At 43.5% G+C, this 20,761-nt stretch overlaps 1 protein-coding gene across 1 annotated transcript in view; it reads right to left on the reverse strand.

Annotated features, from left to right (window-relative positions):
• Positions 1–884: 884 nt before the first annotated feature.
• LOC144687268 (interferon regulatory factor 6-like) overlaps positions 885–20,761 on the reverse strand; it is a 43,666-nt gene continuing 23,789 nt past the window's right edge. Inside the window, exons 4-9 of the mRNA XM_078553123.1 lie at positions 16,372–16,403; positions 15,414–15,453; positions 12,991–13,281; positions 10,873–11,265; positions 2,547–2,665; positions 885–2,027 (exon numbers count right to left, since the gene is read on the reverse strand). Of these exons, the coding sequence (XP_078409249.1) occupies positions 1,830–2,027; positions 2,547–2,665; positions 10,873–11,265; positions 12,991–13,281; positions 15,414–15,453; positions 16,372–16,403 (1,073 nt within the window). The 3' untranslated portion in view covers positions 885–1,829. The remainder of the gene's footprint in view (positions 2,028–2,546; positions 2,666–10,872; positions 11,266–12,990; positions 13,282–15,413; positions 15,454–16,371; positions 16,404–20,761) is intronic.

Here is a 20,761-nt window from a genome sequence, read left to right on the forward strand (position 1 = left end):
TTTAAATCCTGCTAATCCCAATTGTGTATAAATGAAAAGGTTATCTATACAGTCTGTAATAACTTATTTGTTAGAAGATTATGATGATAAGAACTTGTATTTTCAAAGCCATTTTAAAGAAACCTTCACTATGGTGAAGCTTTCTTTCTTCCAAGGAAAATGATGTGATAGAATCCATTTTCCTCTATCCACGTGTGCTGAGTAAGTTAGCAGCCTGTGGAGATTGTAACATTTAAAATACAGGATGCTCCAATGCTTGTTACATTTGTTCCTGTCTAGTAATTTGGGAGAATTTTGATAGGTCACCCAGATCAGTCCAAGAGTAAGTATTTTTTAGTCAGGCACAGTCGAAAAAGAAGTTGTCTACCCCCAAGCAGCTGAAGTGCTGTTGTTAGCTCTGAGTTGGCAGGCTCCAGGTAGAGAGGGCTTGGGAGAAGCCCTGGAGAGCTGAAATTATACCAGTAGTTAAAGGCTGATGGGCAGATTCAGGAATCCAGGGGAACGTAGTGTTGGAAGAGGAGATTGAAACCCTGGGAGGTGAGCAGTTGTTGAGGTAGTCCAAGTTGGAGTGACTTTGAGGGAGTTTCAAGGCTAGATCTTTGAAAGTGCAGAAATGGAATCCTTTGTGAAGGAGAAAGATTTTTAAATGAGTTTTGGTGACTCACAGTGTCCCTGGTGTCTGGGTGTGTTGCTGAGAAATCCATGGAATCTGTCTTAGCCACATCTGTCCTTTGATGGGTACTGTGGAGTGTTTGATCATAGTTTGTCTGTTAACTCATATGTATCTCATGTTAATTCTGAATGTTAGAGCATAAGCTATACATATTGTAAATTACTTTACTTTTCTAACTTTGTATAGTAAAGTTTATTTTGATAGTTCAAAATCCATGGAATTTTGTGCCTTTATTCTCTTAGCAAGCCTCTTGGATCTCAAACTTAGCCTGCTTTAAACCTTTAAACAAAAAGTTACTGGTCCCTAACTGGATCGTACCAAAAACTTGGGGATCTGGTCCAGGATCGTAATAGAAGACACAAATAATCCTGAAGTTCTAAATTTACCAATAGACTAATCTAAAAATGAGTGTACAAAACACTTAAAAAACCAAAAGATTTATATTTCAGGAACATTCCAAACAAAATATGGAGAACATAGGGGTTGGTACCATGGAGAGACACAGAGACAACTGGATGGTTCCTGATTCTGCTGTTATCAACTCTGGAAGTTCTGAAATCCAAACCAAACCAGTGATCATAACAGTAGCAACCACCGTTGGTTACACAAGGAGTGATATACAGGGAATCCCCTCTGGAGGATACAGTCAGCGTCCTGTGATGTGAAATCTATTCTCCTCATCATCCTCAAAGTTTAAAAGATTGCAATATGTACACACAGTGAGATCTGATCTCTAAACAAAAAGGAATTGGTCATCTCTAGACACAATCCTAGGCCTTGAAACCATTGACAAGTGCTTTTTATTAAAGTTAGGATTAAGAATGAGTTGTCTCTGAGCAGTTGTTATGCCGTCCATGGTATTGCAATCTGATAGAAGCAGGGTGAAGCAGCCCTTAATTCTTTAAAGAGGAGGCAATAATAAAAAGGCAAATGCACAAATCATGCTGAGGAAATAAGAAGAGCTCAGTCGTCCTGTACACTCCCACTCCGAGTTCTGCATTAAGAGCAGAAAGCTCGAGGGTTTGCCTCACTGTCTGCCTGGGCTCGATCTCGGTCTCCTCCTCAAAGGATGTCAGCAGCAGATTTAGAGCCAGGGCCTGAGAAACATGGCAGCATTCTGGGTAGTTTATTTCCTCTTGCTGTGCGCTTTGTAACCTCACTGTAGGTTGGCAGGCTGCATCGGCCATTGGCCCTGGCCCTGTTGGGACTGAAGTAACCGATGGAGTTCTTTAAACTGAAACACCACGTTGTCCTTGAGGTCCGGGTTTGAGATCTGCAGACGGATGCTTGTACTGTCGAAAGACAACTCCCCGGAAAACATCTCGAACATCATCCGTGCCACAACTGGAATCACCTGAACCATCCCAGAGAAAGGGAAAAGATCTTGTGTCAAATCATCACATTGCATATTGAAAAGGAAATTCACAACCAAAAGACAGATTCTGCATCAGGACATCTTTTGCAGTAGGAATCTCACACTGGGACATCCCAGAATGGCTAATTCACCATTACAGCACCTCTATAAATAGCAAACTGTTTTGGGACGAAGATCTTTTCTTTGAGGAGTGTCTTTAAACAAGGGTCCCCTCATGGAAAGAGCATCCGGACACGGGGATCCCTCATGGGTAGAGTCTAGATCTCAGGATCCTCCCTGGGAAGGGTGTCCACATAGTGGAATCCCTCATGAGGAAAGTGGGATCCTCCCCAGGAAGGTGTCTACTCTAATATGACAGCAGCCTCCCGATACCCCACCCAAGGGTCCATTCTTTGTGTACGAGCCCAGAGATGTAAGCAGGCTCCAATAGGATCCACAGGGTTCCAAGCTCAGACAATCTGACCACCCACCCTGCCCCATCCTGTCTTGCCCTGTTACCTGCACCATGATCAGCTTCTTTTCCTTGGGTTTACCATCTGGCCATTCCTCACCAAAGCAAAGCTGGATCTCGTAGAGCGGGGCAACACTAGTCTGTCCTTTCTGGTACATTATCAATTCTGTGTAAGGAAGGGACAACATTGAAAGGAGAAAAATGTTTTAAAAATGTGCTTTTTCACTTATAAAATTCTCATCCTTGTTTTCAAATTCCATTATGGTTTGTCCATCCCCAATCTCTGTAACATACTCTACCCTACAATCTTCTGAGATCTTTGTGCTCCACCGATTCTGTCTCCTTGTGCACCCCCAATTTTAATTGTTCCAACATCGGTGGCCATGCCTTCAGCTGTTTGAGCCTTAAGCTCTGGAATGCTCTCCCTAGACCCCCTTTCCTCCTTCAGACACACTAAGTCCTGCCTCTGAACAAGCTTATCATCATTTGTCATTTGCAAGAGATCCTAGGAGCGTGTCAATATTTGCTGGGGGCGAGGATGACGATGAGGAAGAGAAAGACAAATTGTATTTATATAATGCCTTTAACATGGTAAAACATCCCAAGGCACCTCACAGGACTGTTATAAAACAAAATTTGACACCGAGCCACATAAGGCAATATTACAGCAGACGGACAAAAGCTTGCTCAAAGACGCAGGTTTAAAGAGTTGCTTTAAAGGAGGAAAGAGAGGCAGGCAGGTTTAGGGAGGGGATTCCGGAGCAAGGGCCTAGGCAGCTGAAGACATGGCTGCTAATAGTGCAGCAATTAAAATTGGGGGTGCTGAAGAAACCAGAACTATAGGAGTGTAGACATCTTGGAGGTTTGTGGAACTGAAGGGGCAAGGCCAAATAAGGATTTGAAAACAAGGATGAAAATTTTAAAATCCAGGTGTTGTTTAACTGGGAGCCAATGTAGGTCAGCAAGCACAGGGGTGATGTGTGAACTAGACTTGTTGCGAGGTAGAACATGGGCAGCAGAGCTTTGGATTACCTCAAGTTTATGGAGGATAGAATGTGGGAGGCTAGCCAGAATTGCATTGGAATAGTCAATCTGGAGTTAACAAAGGCTTGGATGAGGGTTTCAGCGGCAGATGAGCTGAGGCAGGGGTGAAGTCAGGTGATGTTACAGAGGATGTGGCTGGAAGCTCATCATGGGGCCGAATATGCAAATAGTCTAGTTCAGGCCCTGACAGTTGCCAGAGAGAAAGATGGAGTCAGTGGCTAGAGAACCGAGTTTCTAATGGAGACCGAAGACAATAGGTGAGATTTTAAGTAATTAAAAAACCCATCCACTTGCACAGAGTTAAAAATCGGGCTCAATGGTTTTGGTTTTCCCAATAATTAATTGGAAGAAATTTCTGATTATCTGGATGTCAAACAGGCAACTTAGCAATGGTGGAGGAATTGGAGAGAAATGGTGAAGTAGAGCTGGGTGTTGCCAGCGTGCATTTGGAAACTAACTTACCCTTTCCCTGCCTCTACACTTGCATTAAACCTGTTACATCTCCAACTTTTGCCAGTTCCGAAGAAAGGTCATTGACCTGAAACATTAACTCTCTCCACAGACCTGCTGACTATTTCCAGAATATTCTATTCTTCTGTGAAAATGAACGTTGTAACTTTAGATGGTGTCACCAAGGGGATATCATGTGGATGAGAAATCAAGGATATTTCCTTGGGAGACACCAGAGGTAATGGTGTAGAATCAGGAAGAGAAGTGCTTTGCAAGTGATACTCTGGCTATGATTAGATAGAGAACCATGTAAGAACAGTCCCTCCCAGCTGCAGAGAGGGGTTTGGAGGAGGATGGTAGGATCAACCATGTTGAAGGCTGCAGACAGCTCGAGAGGAGGAAGAAGAATAGTTTACCTTTGTCACAGTCGCACAGAATGTCATTTATGAGTTTGATAAATATTGTTTTAATACAATGGCAGGATCCTTGGGAGTGAGTCCATATTTGCAGGGGTTCCCAGGATTGAGTCAGTGTTTACAGAAGATCCCTGGTAGTGAATCAATGTTTACAGGGCATTGCTAGGAGTGAGTCTATATTTGCAGGGGATCCATGGGAGCGAGTCAATATTTGCAGGGTATCCCCGGGAGCGAGTCGATACTTGCAGGGGATCCCCCGGAGTGAGTCAATATTTGCAGAGAGTATCTAGGAACCTGTCAATATTGGAAAATAAGATTTCCTGTAACCCTAACTCTCTTCCACATTTCTTATAAACATGAAATTTGTTGCCACAGGGAGACTCTTGATTGGAGCATCCTCCCTGTTAGCTGCTGTGAGATTGTAAGATTACCTGGGAAAATGACCTTTGTACTGTGTTGAAGGTGTAACCCCACCATGCCGCTGCTCTCGCACCTATGGCCATGCTTTCCTACCCAGAGTCAGAAGGTCGTGAATTTTCTAGTTCAGAAATTTAAGCACAAAATCTAGACAGGCATTCCCCGTGCAGGACTGAGGGAGCAACTCAGTTTTAAAATTCTCATCTGTGTTCAAATCCCTCCATGGTATTGCCACTTCCATTCTCTGCAACTTACTCCAGCCCTAAAATTCTCCAAAATTTCTGTGCTCCACCAGTTTTGGTCCCTATGCATCTCCAATTTTCTTTGATCCATCATTGTTGGGTGTGCCTTCAGCTGTCTTGGCCCTAAGCTTTGGAATTCTCTCATTAAATCTCTCTGTCCATTTATCTCCCTCTTGTCCTTTAAGATGCTCCCCAAAGCCTACTTTTTGACCAAGTTCTACCTTAATATTTTCCTTATATGGCAGAATGTCAAATTTTTTGTAGTAATTGCTCCAGTGAGATGCCTTGGGATGTTTTACTATGTTAAAAGTTTCCATATAAACGTTGTTGCCGTCTTTCAGATGAGGTATTAAATCGAGGCCCTATCTGTCTGTCCAAGTGAAAGTAAAAGATCCTATGGCACTTTTCAAAGTAGAGTACATGAGTTCTCTCCAGTGGTCTGGCCAATATTTATCCCTTAACCACCATAACTAAAAAGCAGATTATCTTTTCATTGTCACATTGCTGTTTGCGAAACCTTGCTATAAGAAAATTGGTTGTCGTGCTTTCTACATTATAACATTGGCTACACTTCGAAATAAGTACTTCATTGGCTAGAAAGCACTTTGGGACATCCTGATGTTGTGTGAAGTGCTGGGTATACTGATTCATTTGGGAACATTCTTCTGAGATTGGGGCTAAAGTAAGTTGTTAGGATGAATGACAGTGATGTTTACGTTGCATTTAATCACATTATACCTGAGATGGAAGTGTTTGACATAGATACTGAGTGCCCAAAATGGGAAATATTCCATTATCAACACCGTGTACCTTGTCAATGTATAATAATCACACTGCCTGACAATCACTTTGTTAAAGACAATTGCTAGTTAAACAGGTGATGGGCATTGATTATGCCATCTAAACAGAATAAAAAGATACAGCTGGAACACTTTGTGTGGAAGTTACTTGGAAGTTAGTGGCACTGAGGAGCTGTCTTGAAAATAAACCAGCTTGAACCAAAAGACCAGCCTGGATTAATTCTTCTACTACAACCACTTATTGTGATCAACACGGTAGCAGAGGATAAACTTTAAGCTTTGGTGATTGATTGCTGTGTATGAAGCTTTTTGTCTCAATCCTGAGGGAAAAGAAGTGTACTGTTGCTGACAATTTAAGTTACGGAATGGCTGAAGGATGGTGTAAAATTGCAAGCTTTGACTATCCACCAATTTTTTTCTGAGCCTGAACCTTATCAGCAATGGAAGGCTGAAGTTGAGATGTGGACCTGGGTTATTTCATTATCCCAGGAGAAGCAAGGTATGGCTTTGGCATTATCGTTACCAGCCAAAAGTAAGATAAGGAGAAAGGTATTTTCGGAGTGGAAAGTGGATGATTTGGATCGGGAAAAGGGATTGAACCTTCTGTAACAATTTTTGGATAAGTTTTACAAAAAGGATGAGTTATTTGAAACATATGAAGCTTGGACCATCTTTGATAGGTTTAGGAAATCAGATGATCAGTCCATGGAAGAATATATCATGGATTTTGATAAACGATCCAGGAGACTACAGAGAATTGAGCTCAAAATTCTGGAATTGGTATTGGCGTTTAAATTACTGGACTGTGCTAGCATTTCCAAAATTGATAATCTTTTACTACTAACAGGGGTTCAGTTCTGGAGGAGAGAATCTCTGCTAGATCAAATGGCTGCTATTCTAAAAAAATTTCTGGGGTAACAGTCGTTCCAAGCCACTTTCTTAGCAAATGCAAACAACTATGCTGTGAAGCAAAGGGTAGAGGATTCAATGGTGGCCAAATTTTGAGGTCGACCAAATGTTAGATGAAAATTCCAATACAAAGATGAGATTAATGACAGGAGGTCTGAAAATGATTGTTACCCTAGCCAATTTGAGAGTCGGGACAAAAAGCATGTCTGGGATGGTGACCATAGGTGTTTAAAATGCACGGGGAATAGTTAATCGGTGTTCCAGTGTGATTCCCAGTATCATTACGCGACGAACTACCCACTATATTTTTGAAGTTATCCACAAGATGGATTAATCTGAAACTGAAAATGATGATGGTGACTGCCATGATGGAATTGTATTGATCACAGAGTTTGAATCAGTGATGAGTATCTTGATGCTAGATTCCTTCAACTGTGCAGTTCTGGATAGTGGTTGCACTTCTACGGTGTGTGGCATGGACTGGCTTGACTGCTATCTGGAGTCTCTTGATGAGGCAGATCGGTGGAAGGTCAAGGAGAATGAAAGCTCTACCTGCTTCAGGTTTGGAGATGACAATACATTAACATCCTCCAAACGGGTGGCCCTCCCTTGTAAGATAACAGGGATTAATTTGTTTATCAGTACTGATGTGGTTTCTAGTGCGATACCGCCATTGTTAAGTTGATCTGCGGTGAAGACGACTCGGATGATGTTTGATATGAAGAATGATAGAGCAGTCGTGTTTGGAAAAAATGCGGATCTACATTTTACTTGGTCAAGCAATTACTGCTTGTCACTAAGGAAGCCAAAGATTTCTCATCAAAAAGTTCATGAAGTTTTGTTAACTGCTGGGAATGAGAATTTGGTGGACAAAAAGAAGATCATTTGGAAATTACATGGACAGTTTGCACATCTGGCACCACAGAAACTGAAAACTCTACTTCAAGGTGTGGGAGTGGTCGATAAAGGTTACGATGATCTTACTGAACAAATCACTGCTCAGTGTGAAATTTGTCTTAAATATTGCAAGACACCACCGTGTCCTATTGTGAGCTCGCCACTAGCCAGGGAGTTTAACGATGCAGTGACGATGGACTTGAAAGTTTGGGACAAGGATGGAGGTATTTTTTTTACTACACTTCATAGATATGGCAACCAGATTTAACCTATCCATTATAATACATAATAAAGATGAAAGGACCATTGTCGATTAAAGTCATGGAGAAATTGGAAGGAACAAGTTTAGGAACACCAACAAAGTTCTTCACAGATAATGGTGGGGAACTCGCCAATGATGAATTTCGAGATTTAAACATCATAGTTATGCATGCTGCAGCTGAGAACCCATTTAGTAATGGGCTTGCGAAAGAAACCATGCAGTAATAGACAACATGTTACATAAAATATTGGCTGATCAACCAGATTGTAAAATGTGAATGGCGCTAGCATGGGCGGTGCATGCAAAGAACTCTTTGCAAATGGTTGGGGAGTACAGTCTGTACCAGTTGATGTATGGAAGAAATCCAAAGTTCCCTTCGCTGTTGTCAGATGCTCCCCCTGCTCTAGAAGGGAATAGCACTAGCCCCACCTTTTCTGCTCATCTGGATGCTTTGCATGCGGGCAGAAAAGATTTCACAAAAGCTGAGGTTTCGGAGAAAATTCAGCGATTCCCAACAGCACCACATAAGAACATCGGGAATACAGTTTAGACAAGGAGACATGTTATATTATAAAAGGGAAGGCTGGAACGAGTGGAAAGGACCTGGCAAGGTAATAGGGAGTGATGGGAAAGTAGTAATTGTGCAACATTGCAATCAAACTGTTAGGGTACATTCTTCGTGGTTAATCAGTACTGACTATACCTTTACAGGTTCTGAACAGGACATAGAAAGCAAGGAGGCACCAAGCACTTCACATACACGCACACACTGGGTAGTTATGAGGAGCAGACGACGGCAGATACGGCGTTGACTGACTATGAACAAAGTAACACTGAGATACAGGATAACACAATTTGTCCAAAATGGCAACTACCCAAAGTAGGAACAAAGGTAACATACATGCCAGAAGGGACCAGTGTGTAGAGGGATGCCACCATCATAGGGAGAGCAGGAAAGACCACTGGTAAATACAAACATTGGCTAAATGTGCAGGATGAAGGACAGGAGACAAGACCTACCAATTGACAAACCGAGGTAAAGATGTGGAAACCCAGAAAGCGCTGTATGAGTTCTGACAGTGGACCAGAAAGTGGTCGCGACCCTAGAAAAAAATCACGAACTTGCAAACGTAGTTCTGTTCGCATGGGAGAAAGATCATATAGTAGTATTCCAGAAAGGGAGAGGAATGTGAGTAGAGGCCGTAGCTTAACAAGAACAAGGACTGGAGAGCAAGCTAGGAATCTTAATGGAAGTAGAAGTCTTTATAAACTGAAAAATAAGCTGATAAGGAAACCAAATGGAAAGAATTAGAAAGTTGGAAGGAACTTGGGGTATATTCTGGAATACCTGACAGAGGACAGCCAGCTTTATCTCACAGATGGATCTATTCAGAAAAGATACTCCCAGGCGGCACAAATAAGGCCAAAGCGAGATTAGTAGCCCGAGGCTTTGAAGAGAGACTAGGGGATCAGGATGTCACAGTGGACTCACCTACTGCGGGAAAGTGAGTTTGAAGATTTTTTTTTTAGCTATTTTGGCATCGTATTGCTGGGAGTGCAAATCAATTGATTATATAGGCTGCGTTTTTGCAGGGTGAGAAGTTTCAAAGCGAAGTTTTTTTTTTAAACTGCCCAAAGAAGCTGGTGATGTAGAAGGAAAGCTGTGGAAATTAATGACTCGACCTGACGCTAGTTATGATGTGTTGGAGCTGAGTACCATGATGAAACATGCTACAGTTGAGGAAGTTCTAAGAGCAAATAAAACACTAAAAAAATTAAACTTGCATGCTCAAGTCTCTAGCCTTGGGTGAACCAGAAGGTATGAGGTTAGTCATTTTTAGTGATGCTTCATTTGCCAATCTCCCAGATGGGTACTCTAGCACAGCAGAGTTTATCATATTCTTGGTGGGAAAGAATGAAAAATGTTGCCTGCTGGCTTGGGAGGCCAAGAAAATAAAAAGGGTAGTGAAAAGCATCTTAGCTGCTGAAGCGCTGGCATTAGTAGAAGCAATAGAAACAGGGGTTTACTTATCCAATATACTGACAGAAATATTATATAAGGGGCAATGTGGGAAAAGTTTGCCCATAGAATGTTATGTTGATAACCAGTTTCTTTTTGTCAAATGAACATTGTCTCAAAGTGTCACTGGAAAAAAGGGTAAGAATAGACCTAGCCAGCATAAAGGAAATGTTAGAGAGAAGAGCGATCTGATGGACTGATATAATGGATTGACACAAGTCGCCAACTATCAGGCTGTTTTGCAAAAAGAAGTGCCTGCCTAAAGAAATTATTAAATGTATTGGAAGAGGGGTAACTTATGCTATAATGACGATATATATATTTGGTAAAGGAAATACGGGATCTATAGATGTGGAAATACGTGACATTGTTTCCTTCTGTTTGTTTCAAACAGAATGTTCTTTAATTCTTTTTCAAAGCTTTAATTTAAAAAAGAGGGGAATCTGTCAATGTATAAATAATCACACTGCATGGCAATCACCTTGTTAAAGACAATTGCAGAGGTGTCAGCTGTGGCTCAGTCCATAGCACCCTCGCCTTTGAATCAGAAGGTTGTGGGTTCATGTCCCACTCCCGGAAACGAAGAACTGTGATTGTACTCAAAAGAGTTGCAATCTGTGACTGTTGATAACTCGAAAGAATTTTTTTTTTTAAAGACAATTGCTAGTTAAACAGGTGATGGGCATTGATTATCCCACCCAAACAGAATAAGAAGATACAGCTGGAACACTTTGTGTGGAAGCTATTTAGAAGTCAGTAGCACTGAGGAGCTGTCTTGAAAATAAACCAGCTTGAACCAAAAGACCAGCTTGGATTAGTTCTTCTACTACAACCACTTATTGTGACTAACATCCCTGACCTTTTTTCAGACACACAAAATAAAATTAACAATTTTTTGAAAATTTGGCCAACTCACCACTGAGGAAGTTTTCCAAACTGAAGAGTTTGATCTTCTTCTCCCTCTCAAGAGGGTTAGGTCCTGGTGCTCCAATAGCGCAGGGCCCAGACCAGTACACTTTACACTGGCACAGGCGGATGGCATAAATATCCTGCCCATGGATCTCCAGGATCAGACCTCGGTCCATGACATCCAGCAAGTGATTGGTGTAAAATCGCTGTTTCTCGTGAGAGACCTGGTCCGTGCTGGGGAAACGGACCTGCTCCAGGGTGATGGGTCCGAAGAGCTCCACTTGGTCTGGGATAGGGCCTAGGTCCCCATAGTACAGGCGGCAGCCATGAGGGTTGCTGACGGTGATCAACGATCCCATCTGTTTGCCTCGGTATTGGAACTTCACATCCAGGTCAGTCACTACCCCAGAGGAAGAGACAGAACCTTGGTTAGACTACACTTGGATTACCATAAACAGTTCTGGTCTCCATATTATAAAAAGAATATAGAGGCACTGGAGAAAAGATTAATGTTACCAGAACTGAGAGGTTATATCTATCTGGAAAAATTGAACAGGTTGGGTCCCTTTTCTCTAGAAAAGAGAAGGCTGAGGGTTGACCTGATGGAGGTCCTTAAGATTATGAATGGGTTTGATAGGGTAGATATGAAGATGTTTCCATGTTGGGGAGACCCCAGTCTAGAGGCCATAAATACAAGGTAATCACTAATAAATCTGATAGGGAATTCAGGAGAAACTTCTTTACCCAAAGATTCATTAGAATGTGGAATGTGCTATCACATGGGGTAGTTAATGCAAATAGCATAGCATTTAAGGAGAAACTAGATAAACGCATTAAGGGGAAAGATGTAGAAGGTTATGTCTGTCAGGGTTAAGAGGAGTAGGAGGCTTGTGAGGAGCATAAACACTGGTATGGGTCAGTTGAGCCAAATGGCCTGTTTCTGTGCTGGGAGGTGGTGGCATAGTGGTATTGTCACTAGACTAGTATTCCAGAGACCCAGAGTAATCCTCTGGGGACCCATGTTCGAAGCCCATGGCAGATGGTGAAAAAATCTGGGGTTAAAAGTCTGATGATGACCCTGAAACCATTGCCAATTGTTGTAAAAACCCATCTGGTTCACTAGTGTCCCTTTAGGGAAGGAAATCATGTTACATGTGACTCCAGACCCACAGCAATGTGGTTGACTCTTAAATGCCCCCTGAACAAGGGCAATTAGGCTCTGTAGGAGCACTCTTGCCCCTGAGTCAGAAGTAGATTTAAGTCCCACTCCAGAGACAAGCACATAATCCAGACTAAGACTCCAAGTGCACAGTTGGAGATGGCGTCTTTCAGATGAAATGTTAAAAGAGACATCACTGTTTTAAAGAAGAGCAAGGGTTTTATTGGCCTCAACCACCTCACTAAAAAAAAATTACCTGGTCATATATCTCATTGCAATATGTGAGAGCTAGCTGTATGCAAATTGGCTGCTGCATTTCCTACATTACAATAGTGACTACACTTTAAAGGTACTTAACTGAAGTAGTGTTTTGGGACATTGAAATGGTAAAAGGTACTTTGTAACTATGTCCTTTCTTTAAGCTAGGGGAGAGGTTAGAACTATGCAGGGCCTCATTCCTGGCAAATTACTTGTATAGATGTTCAGCAAAGGCAGGATGAAACTCAACTGTGACACAAACAAACTCTGCACACCTTAACAGCTTAAAAGAAGGAAACTCATCTCAGTCCTAATCAAAGAATTGGATAGAATTTATAGCACAGAAACAAGCCTTTTGTCCCAAAGTGTCTATGCTGGTATGTATACTACACATGAGCTTTCTTACACCCTATCAGCATAATTTTCTATTCCCATCTCCTCCAATGGGTAGGATTGTGTCAACTGTTAGTTCTATTCCCTACAGGATATTCAGATTCACCGCCTCCAATAGAACTGAATAACAAGCGGGGTGTATAACAGTTGGCCAATGCAATAATGCCCATTTAGCACGTGAAAGTAAAATTTCCACTCCTAAATGTTTTAAAGACCCCGTGTTTGATTCTTTATGAAGTAACATGCCTCCTGAATGCAAAGCAGCAATGTCCATGTTATACAGAAGGAAGCCAATGAGAAGAAACAATAACTTACACGGCAGAGAGTTGATAAACATTTCAGATGTGGTCATTGATGGAAACTGGTCCACTGGCTGTGCTGAGAGCGGATTAAGAGTTCCTTGAGCGATTGGAGGGGCATTTGGTTGAATGAGGCCTCCATGAGCAAGGTTGGGCTGGGAGAGTTCACTGTGATCAAGATTTGCATGGGTGAGGTCCCCTTGTGGAAGTGTCGGGTTAGAAAGTCCTCCATTCGTGCAAGAATCAGGCACCGTAACTTCCTGTTTCAGCCAGGTCTGTGTTGGGTATGGTGGTAGGCTGGCATTATCTGGCACAAATCAAAAAGAGAGGAAAAGTAAAAGTGAAAATATTTTTCTTAAAAAGCAAGATGAAGGATTCAATGGAACACTGGGTCAGGCACTGTCCTTAGTGTTTGACAGAACAGTGCAGAGGGAGTTTTACTCTCTATCTAAACCATGCTGTTCCTGCCCTGCGGTGTTTGACGGGGCGCTGTAGAGGGAGCTTTAACCTGTACTTTAAGTGACCTGAGAGAGCTTGTTACTGACACTAATTGCGCAAATTCAATTAAGTCCATTATCCAGGACAGGGAGGCAGTCAATGTTCACTGGGGAGAACATTCTGAAGGACTCTTCAAATCATATTGCCTTTAGCTTGAACGCCCTAAACTCCATTCCTCAATACCCCATCTGGCTCAGTTTTAGCACCACCCCAGTCCGGAGCGAAGTTGAAAAAGCCAATTGACAGCTGAAAAAAATCTGGAGCAGATGGAAAACCTGCCAAAGTTCTGAAACACAATGGAGATACACTCCTGGCATGGCTGCACGACCTCATATCCCTCATCTGGGAAAAGGACAGCATGCTGGGGAATCTCAGGGACGCCATTATTGTAACTATATTGAAGAAGGGAGATAAGTTTATTTGCACTAACTATATAGAAGTCTCTCTGCGGCCTGCCACAGGGAAGATCATCGCAAGGATCCTCCTCAATCGCCTCCTCTCAACTGCTGAAGAGCTCCTTCTAGAGTCACAGTGCAGTTTTCACCCATCGTGAGACACCACAGACATGATATTCACTGCTCAGAAAATCCAAGAAAAATGCAAGAAACAGCACCAGCCATTGTACGTGGCCTTTTTGGACTGCACAGAAGCCTCTGACTCTGTCAAATGTGAAAGCTTATGGAGTATCTTCCTCAAATTTGGTGCCCTCAGAAATTTGTTGCTATCCTCAGCCTACTCCATGATGACACAAAAGCTGTGATCCTCACCAATGGAACCACCATATCCCCAGAAAATTACCCCAAAGGCGCGGAGATAATTCACAGAACATACAGAAAACTGTTCAACCTATGCCACTTTCAATCCAAAACCACTCAAACTTCAGTCACCGATCTTCAGAATGGAGATGACGCTTGTGCGCTCTCTCCAAAACTAAGCTCCGTATCTTTGTCGACTCCTTCTCCGAAGCATATGAGAAAATGGGCCTTTCACTAAACACCTGGAAAACTAAGGTCCTTTTCCAACCACCTCACACAGCCCAGCACCATACCTTCCCCCACCTCCCCATGAATTAAGATCGAGATCCTGGAAAACGTGGGCCATTTTCCATAACTTGGGAGCTTCCTCGCAAATGAAGGCAGACGTAGATTACAAAACTCATCAGCGCCTCTGAATCTGCCAGCCCAGCCTTCGGCCAACTGAGGAAAGAGTACTTGAGGACCAGGATCTCAGCCTCAGCCCGCCCGCGCTCCTATATGCTTCGGAGACTTGGACATCCTACAGCTGGCACCTCAAAGCACTGGAGAAGTATCATCAGCTGTGCCTTCATGACATCCTCCAAATCTAGTGGCAAGAAAGGCAATCCAACAGCAGGGTCCCCTCCTAAGCTAACATGCCCAGCATTGAGACACTAATCACTCAAAACCAGCTTTGTTGGGCAGGACATGTCACTCATAAGCCTGACACCAGACTCCGGAAGCAACTGCTCTACTCCATACCCAGTGGCAGGAGACTCCCAGGAAGAAGACAGAAATTATTTAGGGGTCTCCTCCAAAGCATCCTTGAAGAGGTCAAATATCCCTGCCAATTCACTGATATGTGACTGACTAAAATAGAGAAGGTTCGTTTGGGAAGGCGCTGAACACATCGAGAGACCTCGCTGGGAACATACAGAGGCAAAGTTGAAACATCAGAGAGCACACACAGCTCTCAACAACTTATCTACTCGACCCTCCAAGCACCACCTGCCCTGCATGTGGCAGAGTCCACAGATCATGCATTGGACTTACCAGTCATCTCGGAACCCAATGAACTGGAGTGAAAACAAATCATCCTAAATCGTGAGGGATTGCCTAAGAAGTAACCTCAACCCACACCAAGTAATTCACTTCCCTGTTTCCTTTGCCAAGAATCTCAAAAGCAAGTGGTGAAGCCCATTCTTACCTTTTAAAGTCATTGATGGGAACAAAACTTGGAGCTGTTGCTGCAAAAATAAAAAGAGAAACAAATTTGTTATGGAGTTGAGCTTTAAGACATACATTACTTCTTTTTAAAAAATTGCAAGTCACACCAGGAGCAGCCTACAGTGTGATCTGAGCCCTACCCATCAGCAAGGTCCCAGCTTCTATTCTATTCTATGTGTAAGAGTGATCTCAGATGGGGTACTAGTCAGACACAACAATCGGCCTCAATGTCCCTGGGTTAGGAAGAAGATCACGATGGCTTCGTAGGAACAGGAAGAGGCCATTTAACTACTTGAGCCTGTTCCACTATTCTATTAGATCATGGCTGATCTGTACCTCAACTGCTCCATATCTCTTGATATCCTTATCAAACAATAACCTATCAATCTTTGTCTTGAAATCTCCAATCTACCCCCAGCATCTAAAGTCTTACAGAGGAGAGAGTTCCAGATTTCCTGTTTGTGTGAAGGAGTTTTTCCTGATTTCACCCTGAACGGTCTAGCTCTAATTTTAAGGTTGGGTCCCACTGTTCTGGCATCTCTTACCAGAGGAAGTAGTTTTTCTGTATTTCTCTATCTGATCCATTTATCATTTTAAACACCTCTTGACCTTCTAACTCAAGAGAATGTAAGTCAAGGTTTGAAATCCTACCCTAATAATTTCATTCTATAAGCTCAAAGTTTGAGGCAGTTTCTGGAAAGGGTTTACTTTCAACCCAATAGGTGAACCCTGCAGAGGTTAGAAGGGATCTTACTCCAAGAGACCTAGCGTACTAGAAATGCAATGTTTCAAACTGCAGGACCGGAGTCGACAGAATACCAGTTTCTGTTGGGTGGGCATGAAAATCACAAAACCTTACAGCACAGAAGGCGACAGTTCGGCACTCAGTGCTTGAGCTAGTGCTTTGAGAGAGTGGTTTTAATCATTAATACACTTACCTCCTCCTCCTCATCATCATAGTCAATGGTCTCTGAGAGAAAGAAAAAGACTCATGAGACAATAATTAAAGGAATGGTCGATTCAGTCACTCATCTTTGAAAGGAATTTGAATTCTAATGAAGGGTCAGATTCAAAATGGTTAGCCGGTCTTTTCCTCTGTTGCATATTTCCAGTTTGTCTTAGGTGTCAGCTGTGGCTCAGTTCATAGCACCCTCGCCTTTGAATCAGAGGGTTGTGGGTTCATGTCCCACTCCCGGAAACCAAGAACTGTGATTGTACTTGAAAGAGTTGCAATCTGTGACTGTTGATAACTCGAAAGAGTTTCCAGTTTGTTTTTCCTTTCCACTCCACCCAAGAAGTTTCCCTTTTTTCCCCCCCCAAAACCTTTCCATGTAGGTAATTAGATTCAATTTCAGGAAAGTCAAAGGCCGGGATTTTCCGGCCCCAGCCAGAAGTCCATTGACTTGCGGCAGGACCGGAAGATCTCGCCGGCGGGTGCGTGTGGAAAATCCCGCCCAAAGATAGTACAAGCTTCAGCTTCAGCTAGCAGGTGAGTACTGTGGTGCTTCAATTCCAGTGCTGAACTATGGAAATGATTCCGGGCAGGGTTCTACAGGAGACCTGGAAGTGACAGGAGGAAAATAAATTTACCTAGCGAGTTGTTTCATCTGGAACGCACTGCCTGCAAGGGTGGTGAAACACGTTCCAATAGTACAGCTATATGTATATTAACTTGAGATAGATGTTGAAAAAGAAGAATTTGCACGGCTATGGAGAAAGAGCAGGTGATTGGGACTAATTGGATAACTCTTTCAAAAACCTACACGAGCATGATGGGCTGAATGGCCTCCTCCTGTGATTTATTATATGATTCTATGAGAAATTTTCAACAGGGAACTGCAACAAGATCTGGCACTGATATTAAACATCTGGCCACTTAGCAACAGGGATACAAATCAGACATGACATGTAGTACAGATAAACATCTCATGAGATTGAGACTGGTGATTGCTCAGAGCACAAAACGGGCCAGAGAGACGCTGTATAGACTGATACCATCTTCTGTATGGTCCAGCATTCCCACATCAGCAAGTGATATTCGCTCTGAATTTCAACTTCACTGTGGAGGGATAAAGAACTGACAATGAAATTACCTCAAACAGGGTCCCACATGCAGGAGTTTGGATTGTGGACTCTGTCACAGACTGCTTGGAAGGGAGAGAGAACGGAGGGCGGGAGGGAGGGAGAGAGCGCGGAGGGAGGGAGGGAGGGAGAGCGAGAGAGCGGAGGGAGAGCGGGAGGGAGGGAGAGAGAGCGGAGGGGGGGAGGGAGAGAGAGCGGAGGGAGGGAGGGAGGGAGAGAGAGCGGAGGGGGGGAGGGAGAGAGAGCGGAGGGAGGGAGGGAGGGAGAGAGAGCGGAGGGCGGGAGGGAGGGAGAGAGAGCGGAGGGCTGGAGGGAGATGGAAGTGAGAAGGAAGGGAGAGAGAGCAGAGGGCAGGAGGGAGATGGAAGTGAGAAGGAAGGGAGAGGAGAAGGGAGGGAGAAAGAAAGAAGAGGTAGAAAGAAGGGAGGGGGAGTGAGAACGGGGAGAGAGAGAGAGACGGGGAGAGAAAAATAGAGAGAGAATGGATTGAGAGCGAGAGGGTGGAGAGAGAGGAGAGAGAGAGAGAGAGAAGGAGAGGAGAAGGTGGAGAGAGGGGAAGAGAGAGGAAGAGAAGGTGGAGAGGGAGTGAGAGAGAGCGGGGGGAGTGAGAGAGTGAGAGGAGGGCGAGAGAGTGAGAGGAGGGCGAGAGAGTGAGAGGAGGGCGAGAGAGTGAGAGGAGGGCGAGAGAGTGAGAGGAGGGCGTGAGAGTGAGAGGAGGGGGAGCGAAGGGAGTTAGGCAATCTCCTGGTGGCTGAGTGGGTTGGCACAATGTGTACTCTCAAACATCAAAGGTACACAGGCAGCAATAAGAGGATAGAGAGGATGAATGTGTGGCTGAAGAGATGGTGTAGGAAGGAGGGCTTTAGTTTTCTGGATCACGGGGTCTGTTTCTGGCGATGGTGGGGCCTGTACAAGTCGAATAGGTTGAACCTGAAATGGAACGGGACCAACATCCTTGCGGGGAGGTTTGCTACTGCTGTTGTGGGGGACACGATACAGAGTGGAGGTACAGTAGGGGGTGATGCATAGCCAAATATAGAAGAGAAACTAAGTCAGTCTGGAAGGCAGAGCAAATATAGACCTATTAAGGCACAAGGGAATAATGCAAGGTTGGATTGCATCTATTTTAAGGCAAGGAGTCTTACAAGTAAGGTAGGTGAATTCAGGGCATTGATTAACACATGGGAATATGATATTGTTGCTATCACAGAGACATGGTAGAGGGAAGGGCAGGACTGGCAGCTCAATATTCCAGGGTATAGAATCTTCAGGCGTGACAGGTGGGAGTGTAAAAGAGGAGGTGGCATTGCACTATTGATCAAGGAGTCAATTACTGCAGTAAGGAGAGATGGTATCTTAGAAGATCCCGCAAATGAGGCCATATGGGTAGAACTTAAATACAAAAAGGGGCAATCACTTTGCCTGGAGTGTACTATAGGCTTCCAAGCAGTCAGGGGGAGATAGAGGAGCAGATATGTAGACAAACCTCAGAGAAGTGTAAAAGTAATAGGGTAATAATAGTAGGGGATTTCAACTTCCCTAATATTAACTGGGATAGTCTTAGTGTGAAAGTCTTAGAGGGGCGGGATTCTTAAAGTGCATCCAGGAGAGCTTTTTGAGCCAGCACGTAGAAAGTCCTACAAGAGAAGGGGTGGGACTGGACCTAATCTTAGGGAATGAAGCCAGGCAAGTGGTAGAAGTGTCAGTGGGGGAGCAGTTTGTGGATAGTGACTATAACTCTGTAAGGTTTAAGGTAGTTATGGAAATGGACAAAAATGGACCAGAAATAAAGGTTCTAATTGGGGGCAGACTGATTTCAATATGATAAAACAAGATCTGGCCAAAGTGGACTGGGAGCAGCTATTTGTAGGAAAGTCTACATCAGACCAGTGGGAGTCATTCAAAAAGGAAATAGAGAGAGTTCAGGGCCAACATGTTCCTGTAAAGGTGAAGGGTAGGACCAACAAGTCCTGGAACCCTGGATGTTAAGGGATATAGAGGATTGGATAAGGTAAAAAAAAGGAGGCTTATGGCAGATGCAGAGGGCTGAAAACAGCAGAAGCCCTAGAAGAGTATAGAAAGTGTAGGAGGGTACTTAAAGAAAAAAGTAATTAGGACAGTGAAAAAGGGGCATGAAAAAGCACTGGTGGACAAGATAAAGGAAAATCCCAAAGCATTTTATAAATATATTAAGGGCAAGAGGATAATCAGGGAAAGAGTAGGGCCCATTAAGGATCAAAGTGGCAATCTGTGCTTGGAGCCGGAGGATGTAGGTGAAGTTTTAAATGATTACTTTTCATCTGTGTTCACTATGGAGAAGGACAATGTAGGTGTCAAAATCAGGGAGGGGGACTGTGATATACTTGAACAAATTAGCATTGAAAGGGAGGAGGTATTAGCTGTTTTAGCGGGCTTAAAAGTGGTTAAATCCCCAGGCCTGTATGAGATGTATCCCAGGCTGCTATATGAGGCAAGGGAGGAGATTGCAGATTGACACTAATTTTCAAATCCTCTCTGGCCACAGGAGAGGTGTCAGAGGACTGGAGGACAACGAATGTGGTGCCATTATTCAATAACAGTAGTAGGGATAAACCAGGTCATTACAGGCCAGTGAGTCTAACATCAGTGGTAGGGAAACTACTGGAAAAAAATTCTAAGGGATAGGATTAATCTCCACTTGGAGAGGCAGGGATTAATCAGGGATAGTCAGCATGGCTTTGTCGGGGGGGGGGATCATGTCTAATAAATTTGATTGAATTTTTCGAGGAGGTGACTAGTTGTGTAGAGGAGGGTAGAGAGCAGTTGATGTCGTCTACATGGACTTCGGTAAGGCTTTTGACAAGGTCCTGCATGGGAGAATGGTCAAGAAGGTAAAAGCCCATGGGATCCAGGGCAATTTGGCAAATTGGATCCAAAATTGGCTTGAGGCAGGAGGCAGAGGGTGATGGTTGAAGGTTTTTTTGCGATTGGAAGCCTATGACAAGTGGTGTAGCACAGGGATCGGTGCTGGGACCCCTGCTGTTTGTAGTGTACATTAATGATTTAGATGTGAATATAGGAGGAATGATCAATAAGTTTGCAGATGACATGAGAATTGGTGGTGTCGTAAATAGGAGGAAAGCCTTAGATTAAGGGACGATATAGATGGGCTGGTAAGATGAGCAGAGCAGTGGCAAATGGAATTTAATCCTGAAAAGTGTGAGGTGATGCATTTTGGGAGGACTAACATGGCAAGGGAATAGACAA

This window comes from Cetorhinus maximus, chromosome 12, assembly GCF_964194155.1.
Source record: "Cetorhinus maximus chromosome 12, sCetMax3.hap1.1, whole genome shotgun sequence".
Taxonomy (NCBI): domain Eukaryota; kingdom Metazoa; phylum Chordata; class Chondrichthyes; order Lamniformes; family Cetorhinidae; genus Cetorhinus; species Cetorhinus maximus.